Source organism: Protobothrops mucrosquamatus, unplaced genomic scaffold, assembly GCF_001527695.2.
Source record: "Protobothrops mucrosquamatus isolate PMUCROS unplaced genomic scaffold, P.Mucros_1.0 scaffold1, whole genome shotgun sequence".
Classification (NCBI taxonomy): Eukaryota; Metazoa; Chordata; class Lepidosauria; order Squamata; family Viperidae; genus Protobothrops; species Protobothrops mucrosquamatus.
Window position 1 is genome coordinate 2832784 of NW_015386388.1, and position 9225 is coordinate 2842008.

Below are 9225 nucleotides of genomic sequence, written 5' to 3' on the forward strand. Positions count from 1 at the left end.
GCATAGAGAAGATTGTAGCATTTTATAACCTCAATGGGGTCAATAGGAGATACACTTGATAGTGCCTTATCAGCAGTTGTAGGCAGCAGAAAATGTCATAATTATGTCAGTCAACAGGCAAGCATTTTCATTGATTTATGCCAGATGTCTTTGATGCCCTTTTCAAAGTAAAATGTATCAATTAAGTGTAGTATTTCTTTTAACAATTGATTAACATTGCATGGCATTTTTACTTCCATCCCAACTTTGAAAAATTAAACTATCCCTGTGAATTGAGGATCAGTTTAATCATAAACACAGCATAAGAATAAAAATTAAATATTATTTCTTCTCCATTTTGCTGATCAGTTAACAAATGTATTTAGGAAACACAATGGAGGACTTTAGCTACCCTAGCATCAACTGGGAGACAAACTCTGCTCCAAGTTGAGAGATAAAGGTTCCTGACCAACCTAGCTGACAACATGGTCATCCAAAAAGTAGAGGAAGGGACTAAAGGGACAGCTCTACTGGTTCTAATTCTTACTAACAGAGAAGAAATGATAGAGGGGATTGAAGTTGCAGGAATCTTGGGGGAGAGTGACCATGTCATATTAGAATTCAATATAATGCAGACACAAGCAATAGAACATAATGAAACCAGTGTCTTAGACTTTAAAAGAGTGATTTCAACAAACCTAGAGAGGGCTTGGCAAGAATTCCATGGATAGAAATTATAAAGGGGAAAAAAACTCAAGAAGCTTGGGAAACTCTGAAAAATATAATTTTAAAAGATCAATCCAGCATAATACTTCTGCAAAAGAAAAATAAGAAATCCAAGAAGAAACAAGCATGACTGCACAAAGAAATCTCTGATACACTGATAGACAAAAAGGATAAGTATAAAAAATGGAAAGATGAATATATAACTCATGCAGTGAGGGGAGGGTGCCAGGAGTCCCCCATTGCTTTTGAATGGTGTCCAGAAAGAAGGGGGGACAAGGGATATGCCTTTCCGTAATCTTAGGTTCGGAGAAAAGCGGCTTTGAGTCCTGGCTGGTGGAAGGAACCGGTTGAGGCTCCTGATCAGGGCAAAGCTTGGCCGAGGTAGTTGCCTTCAGTAGAAGTGACTTAAACAACCCTGGATCAAATAGACCAACCTGCAAAAGATGAAGCTAAGCCTCAGAATGAAGTAAACTTGTAACAAACGTCAATAATAATAATAATAAAATTCTTTCAAAATATAAAAAACAAGGGAAAAGTCAAAGCAACAATCGGTCCACTAACAGGAGAAGATGACAAGGAAGTAATGGGCAGCAGGGAGAAAGCAGAGTTACTAAATTCTTTCTTTGCATCTGTCTTCACACACACAAAAAAAAATCGCGCATCCTACGCAAAAAAAACTATAAAAGATAACTAGGAATTCAAATTAAAATAGGCAAGAAAACACCTGTCCACTCTATATGAGTTGGAGAACACCTGTCCATTCTAGATGAATTCCGATCACCAGGACTATCAGAATTACATCCCAGAGTTCAGAAGGAGCTGGCAATGTGATCTCAGAACCATTCAACCATATCTTTCAAAGATCCTGGAGGAACTATCAGACTGGACTGGAAAAGAGCTGATGTGGTTACCATCTTCAAAAAAGGGAAAAAACAGATCGGGGAAACTACATATCAATCAGCCTGACATCAATACCTGGGAAAATCCTGGAAAAAATAATAAAACAGATCTGTGAACACCTAGAAACAAGCAAAGTTACAACCAGAAGCCAACATAGGTTTCTCAAAAACAGTTCAAGCCAAACAAATCTTATCTCATTCTTTGACAAAGTGACTAAATTAGTGGATTAACAAAATGCTGTGGACATAGTATACTTGCATTTCAGTAAGGCATTTGACAATGTAGACCACAAGCTCTTTCTTAATAAGCTAGAAAAATGTGACAGCATTACCACCAAATGGAGTTGTAACTGGCTGACAAGCCACACTCAACAAGTAGTCAATGAAACTACATCTACATGGAGGGAAGTAAACAGTGGGTTACCACAAGGTTCTGTCTTAGGCCTCAAGGGTCCTGTAACTGGAACAAAAAGAAATTGTTTAACCTAACTATTGCTATCTTGCTTCTGTAATCAGGGTTTGTGTCAGGGACAAATTTCATGCAAGCGTGGGAAACATGTAGATGGATGGGATGTACTGAAGGAGGAAATAAGGGAGTGTACAGGAATGATTGATGTAATGTAATGGCTCTGTTGTCTGATTTTTATTGGTTAACAAAGTTTATAAAGCAATGCTACTAACTTTCTAAGGTGTGAGACTTCTGAACACAACACTGCCAGTGTTCAGATTGTGTTCCCACCCAGGACTTATTTTGATTGAAAATAAAGTGCTGTATCTTTTAAGAAGCCTCTGCTTGGGTTTTTATGATTGGATTTTTTTTATGATTTCTCAAGTTTTGCCAAGGGCCAGTGACCTTACATATTTGGCGCCCGAACAGGGACTTGAAGATTTTTTCTTCAAGTGGTTCCTCCATTAGGACTCCCTGTGAATGATCCCCTCACAATCTTCAGCTATGACATCCAGGAAAACTGGTGCAGGTCAGCTATAAAATCAAGAGCACTCTCAGATCCTTTGTATCTGGTGACTTTTGAACTGGCTAGCTGCCAGCAGACCTGACATTGTCTAGTTCAGGGGTAGGCAACCTTTATGACTCGTTGAAATCCATGAGTCATAAAAGAGCCAATGTTACCTACCCCTGGTCTAGATCCAAATGTTGAAAGAGGCTTCCATCTCATCTCAGTGAGGATAGGAGGAAACAAGAATACAGGAGGAATTTGGTAAGTAGAAACAAACATTCCGGAATGAGGAGGAGGTTGAGGGAGGGAGGGAGTGTGTGTGCGTGTGTGTGAAATGCCTGGAATGCAGGGATTTAGTTGCCTGCAATGTGATAGAAATGGGTAACTGTTAAGGAAACCCCCTGTAGGGATTCCCACATAAGAGAGGGTGTGACTGGCCCCTGAACTGAAGGAAAGGTCTGAAAAAATCTCTTGGGAATCATTCATTTTCACTGAGCAAATGAACTAGTGTTTAGGGAAGAGGAGGAACCATGTTTTCATTAGGCTGCATGTTAGCCCATTGGAAAACACTGAAAGCACTGAAATTGTGGCAGTAAAAATAATCTTCAAGGAAGCACAGAAAAGCTTTGTGCATCTCTGTTTGGCCAGCTTATCTTTTTAACAACTTCATCCATGGAAGAAAAAAAATGAAAAATCAAAGAACTGTTTGTAAAGTTTTTCCCCCTCTAATCTGGCACTTTGGACAGACATTTTTTTTCTGTTAGACAATGGTGCCATCTACTGTTCTCGGAAACCATCCCTATTGTTGGACAGGAAGAGAGGAGGCTGCTCTCTGCCGTTTTCCCCTCTCCGTTCAGGCTGGCAAAGGGCCCCAAATTCAACATTCCTTTTTTGGGGTCCTTCTACAGTATCCTTTGAATTTGCTAAATTAAAAAGGGAGGCCTGCTTTGGCCTCAAACCCCAAATTGATGTGTTTCTTAAAAATGACCTTACAGGCCCACTACTTTTTAATATCTTAATGAACAATTTAAATGAGGGAATAGAAGGGGAACGCATCAAATTTTCAAACACCAAGTTGGCAGGAATAACCAATACCCCAAAAGATAGGCTCACGATCCAGATGGATCTTGACAGATTTGAACACTGGCCCCATCTAACAAAATGAAATTTGATGTAGAGAAAAGTAAGGTTCTATGCTTAGGCAAGAAAAACCAAATGTACAGGTATAAATTAAGTGAAACTTGGCTCAGTGTAAGTAATTATAAAAGGGATCTTGGAGTCCTAATGGGCAATCACTTAAATATGAGCCAGCCGTGTGCTGCAGCCACCAAAAAAGCCAATGCCATTGTAGGCTGCATTAACAGAGGGCTAGAATCAAGATCACTTGAAGTATTACTACTGCTTTATAGGCAGTTTATAAGACCACACTTGGAGTACTGCATCCAGTTTCGATTGCCACAGTATAAAAAAGATGATGAGACCCTGGAAAGAGTGCAGAGAATAGCAACAAAGATGATTAGAGGGTTGAAGGCTAAAACATGAAGAATGGTTGCAGGAATTGGGTATCTCTAGTCTAGCACTATAGGACTAAGGGCCATATGATAGCAGTGTTCCAATATTTGTTGGGCTTCCACAAAGAAGAGGGATCAACCTATTTTCCAAAGCACCAGAAGAAAAGACAAGAAGCAATGGATGGAAACTAACCAAGGGGAGAAGCAACCTAGAACTAAGGGGAAATTTCCTGATAGTGAGAAGAGTAAACTAGTGGAATGGCTTGCCTTCAGAGGTTGTTGGTGATCCCATCACCAGAGACTTTTAAAAAGATACTGGGCAGTGATTTGTCTGAAATGGTATAGGATCTCCTGCTTGACCAGGGGGTTGGAATACATAAGACCTCCAAGGTTCCTTCCAACTCTGTTACTCTGTTCTGTTTTATTGTGTTCCAGTTCTATTATCCAAGAAAAACAATTGAGAGTGAAGATACTCATTTTTGTTTCATTGTGCTTTATTTTTAAATGTTTGGGGTTCTGATTGCAAATCCCCTATGTAATGTGTATTCTGGCCCTAAGTAATGAAAGACTGGCATCTCTTGGTGGGGGTTGGAGGAGAGTCATTGCCTCATCTGGATTGTGTCTAAGATTATTTGAAAATATAGAAGGAGCTTGATTTACAACTGCTGTTTCCTGCCTCTCAAAAGTGGGAGGGTGGAGACATATATTAAATTCAAGAGCTATGCATTATTTGTGAACAAGATCCTTCCCTGAAGGACAGTGGTATCTGTCACACCATATTGCCGTCCCTGGTTCTTGACACTAATTTTGTTATACTGAATATACAACCTCAATAAAGTGTCCTTTCAATACAGTTATTAAATGACTGTCCAGTACAAGATACACACTCCATTCCCTTGCCTTCCCCCAACAGCTTTGCCAGAGCCTTCATCAAGCTCTTTGAAAGGTCTTCTCAATTACTCTATGGAAGGGCATGGACATGTATTGGACAAATGACTCCAATTTATAGATACCCTACAGGGAATCTCTGATGGTATCAGCTCAAAGTACTTGGCACTAATTGCATTGCATCCATTAACTTGTTGTATTATCTTGGACACACAGGGTTATAAAACCACCATGTCAACTCCAAAACAGTAGGTGAGCTGAATGCAGCTAAGTATTTCCAAAGCCATGAATGCCATTGGTGTTGCAGCTATGGCTGAAAATTACCAGAAATTCAACCCCATGGCTTATTTACAGAACAACTATAGGCCACCACGTGCCAATTTCACTAGTGAGGATTTTGTGGTGCCCTGGAAGCTCCGATGCCTGGCAGATGCCTTTGCCACAGGTAAGGTATTACTAAGGTTTGCACTGGTTGGAAGGGGTTCCTGATATTTAACATTATTTTTCTTTCTCTGGCTGGAACACTCTGTGATCTTCCCTCCCAGATTATTTCCCCTCATGTTAATAGAGTAATTGTTAATAATTTTTCAAAATGCTAACCTTGGTAATCTAGATACAAAACAAAGAACAGAATGAGAACAGAACAGAACAGAATATAATAGAATATAATTCTTTATTGCCAAGTGTGATGGGACACACAAGGAATTTGTCTCCGGTGCATAAGCTCTCAGGGTACATACATACAACAATAGATTTATAGGTCATAGATGATACAAACAATAAATGATAAATTCATAAGATAACAATAGGAAAAGATAGTAGAAAGGGTGAGAAGATGAGAAAAGATGAGAAATGGGACGATGAGAAAGATGACAATAGCAACACAGTCTACTTACTACATGGATAAATATCTTAGGCCTAAGACAGTGCTTTGGGAAGTAAGTATTCAGCAGTTATGGCACAGGGGAAGGAACTATCTTTGAATCTAGTTGTTTTGGCATGCAATGGTCTATAGCAGAGGCCCCTAACCTTTTAGGCACCAGGGATTGGTTCTGTGGACAGAAGTTTTTCCACAGACTAGAGGGGGGGGATCTGTGTGCTGTTTGCATCCCAATGATGGGGCTTTGCTTGTTTGTGCGGACCAGTTGCTGGCATGCCACAGCCCAGTATCAGTCCACAGATCGGGGGTTGGGGACCCCTGCTCTGTAGCAGTGTCCTGAGGGGAGAAGTTGAAACAGACCTCAATGGAAGACAGGATGGCTGCAATTATTTTCCTGCAGTCCTAACTATCCATTAAAGTTTGTACCTATCCTGTTTGGTTGCTGTACCAAACCAGATGGTTATTGAGGTACAAATGTCAGACTCAATCATTCCTCTATAGAACTGTATCAGCAGATCCTTGGGCAATCTGGGCTTTCTGAGTTGATGCAGGAAGAACTTTTTTTGTACCTTTTTAATGATGGTTCTAACGTTAGGTGTCCATTTCAAATCTGGGAGATAATAGAACCCAGAAATGTGAAGGTCTCTATTGCTGATACTGTGTTATCTAATAGTGTAAGAGGTAGTAGAATAGGAGAGTTTCTTCTAAAATCTACTATCATCTCTATAGTTTTAAGAGTGTTCAGCTCCAGTTCAGTTCGGGCTGCACCACAGGGCCAGCTGATCTACTACTTCTCTATATGCAGACTCATCAGAGGTTTTCATAATAGCAAAACAATTTAGCTCTTTCAAAATTAAGGCTTTTAAATCTCAAAACTCTGAGCCAAAAGACCAGCTTTCAAGAACTGTCTTTCTCTTGCAAAGTTGTTATAATGTTATTATGAAGTTAGGGGAAAGGAGAGGGTTTGAAAATACCTGATTCTGAGTTTTGAAATAACTGGAAAAAATAGCCAGAATAAACTCATGGTAAAACTGATCAAGGCATCTTTTAATTTATCATCATCTCCATCATCATCTCCATCTCCATCTGCCTGGTTTAGTGTATTTGAAGAGTAGAGGCTTTTCCCCAGCAATGTCTAAAATGGCCATCTCAGCTAACAATCATTGTCCATCCTATCTTGGATATTCCCCATGGAAGAGCAAATACCAGGGTTTTGGTTTCAACTAGCATTCATCCCATTTAAGAATCTGCAGAAAGTGAAACCCCAAAACTTATTCCCATCAGATTTGGTGGCAATCTTTTTTATTTAAATGCTTATTTGCTAAATGTGTGAGATTTTAATTTTTTGAAACTTGGGGCAGGAATCAACCAGGTTGAAACAAAGCATTTATCTAGCAGTCATTTACTATGGGAGTCAGTTTCACAAGACAAATTATCTTATTTTCACATTAACACTTAGTTCAACTGGAATACCTGTTGTGACCATATACTTTCTTCTTGACAAAATGTTGTTAACTAACTGAAGGGCTATCAAAGAAAAATGCAAATGTCCAGACACCCTGCACCTGAAGGTTAAGAAATCTGCATCTAATGTAAGAATTAAGAATGATATGAAAGGAGAACAGGGGTCCCAAAGTGACCCCTCAATATTTGTATAGTGGACCGTGCCTGGTCTTTCTGCAAATATGTTGTGTTTCTATTCAAATCTAGTAAAGATTTCTAAATGTTCATGTATGTTTATAAATAAAAAAATGCAGATATGAAGCAGTCTTGCCCACTGTCTTTGATGAATTATTGACTTCTTTGATAGAGGAAAGATAATAGACAAGTTGCTGTTAAATGAATGCTGTGGAACAGCACAGATAATAAGTCTTATACTAACCCCTATTCCTGTTATATTGTTTTAATAATGCTTAAACTTGGTAGGTTGACAATCAAGAATAATTCTTTGCCTACAAAAATTTTCAGGAAAGTTTGCCTGCCTCCTGGAATGTCAAATGGGCTAGTGCTCTATTTCTGCTTAATTTCTTACAATTACAGCATCTGAGCAAGGCACAAAGCTAAAGAGGAAACTCAAAGTGAAATGGAATAGCAGCTACTTTTTACTATTATATATTATTCCCTAGACTAGAGAGCCAATTCCCTGCTTTCCTTCCACACGCACACTTAGGATTCTATAGTGCTGTGATGAAAAACAAAAATCATTTTTTGGATGACCCTTTGGGATCAATGGGACTAAGTATGACAGAGGACTCTCAGTGCATATCCAAGCTCCACATTCCAATGGCTTCTCTTCCTCTTCCTCTTCCTCCAGGTCCACTTTACTCTCACTAGCTAGCCTAAGATTTGATATTTAAATAAACATTTCCGGGTTTTGCAAAACTGTTTAAAATGAATCATATCTTGGTTCCCCCCCCCTTTTTTTTTAAATCCCTTGCAGGAAAGATCACCGGCCACACACTGATTGATATTGGCACAGGCCCCACCATCTACCAACTCCTCAGTGCCTGTGACTACTTTGAGGAGATTGTAGCCACTGACTTCCTGGAAGTGAACCGGGCTTTGATTCACAACTGGGTGCACAATGAAGACAAAGATGGCTTTGACTGGTCCCCTTATATCCAGCATGTTTGTAAAATTGAGGGCAAAGGGTAAGTAGCTGAGAAGGGACTTTGCTTTTGGATTTAGGGAAAAGCCATATATATTGTTGGAATTTATATCCACTTGAAAAATGGTTAGAAGGGCCCCAACGTGATTGGTGGGAAAAGAAAGGGAAGATTATATTGCACCTGGAATTATGCTGCCTGAGCCAGGAGCCAGGCTGATCTTTGTGTCATCTTGTGTAGTAGTGATTTGACACATTACTCCATTTCTATATTAGAATTAAATTTTCCATGTTTCATACCAGCCATAAATCTGCTCCCCTTCCCCCTTTTCCCCCCCCTGATAATTATAGGGAGCTGTGGAAGGAGAAAGAGCAAAAGCTGAAAAGGAAGCTGAAAAAGATCCTTCCCATTGACATCCACCAGCCGAATCCACTGGGTTTTTTGCTCAGCCAGCCAGCTGATGCTTTGGTTTCTACTTTTTGCCTAGAGGCGGCGAGCCCTGACCGCCCAAGCTTTGATAAAGCTTTTCAAAATATCACCAGACTCCTTAAACCTGGTGGCCATTTTCTCATGATTGGAGCTATGGAAGAGTCTTTCTACTTAGCTGGAGAAGTAAAGCTGACAGTGGTGCCCCTGAGTGAAGCAGACATCAAGGAATCATTTGCAAAAAATGGCTATCATATTCATGACTTCCGTTCCTACAACATGCCTCCAACCCTGATGGTTGGAGTTGACGACGTACAAGGGATCTTTTTCATCAATGCACAAAAGTTTGCTTGA

At 39.8% G+C, this 9225-nt stretch overlaps 1 protein-coding gene across 1 annotated transcript; it reads left to right on the forward strand.

Moving 5' to 3' along the window:
- Nucleotides 1-2801: 2801 nt before the first annotated feature.
- On the forward strand, nt 2802-9225 carry PNMT (phenylethanolamine N-methyltransferase). Its single transcript, XM_015832195.1, has 4 exons — nt 2802-2821; nt 5176-5404; nt 8280-8490; nt 8796-9225. Exons 2-4 carry the CDS (start codon nt 5221-5223, stop codon nt 9223-9225), a joined length of 825 nt encoding a protein of 274 aa, XP_015687681.1. The 5' UTR covers nt 2802-2821; nt 5176-5220.

Coding starts and splice junctions, on each gene's coding strand:
- PNMT (XM_015832195.1), top strand. CDS start 5,221: ATGCAGCTAAGTATTTCCAAAGCCATGAATGCCATTGGTGTTGCAGCT. Junction 5,405..8,279: donor GGCAGATGCCTTTGCCACAG/GTAAGGTATTAC, acceptor AATCCCTTGCAG/GAAAGATCACCGGCCACACA. Junction 8,491..8,795: donor TGTAAAATTGAGGGCAAAGG/GTAAGTAGCTGA, acceptor TGATAATTATAG/GGAGCTGTGGAAGGAGAAAG.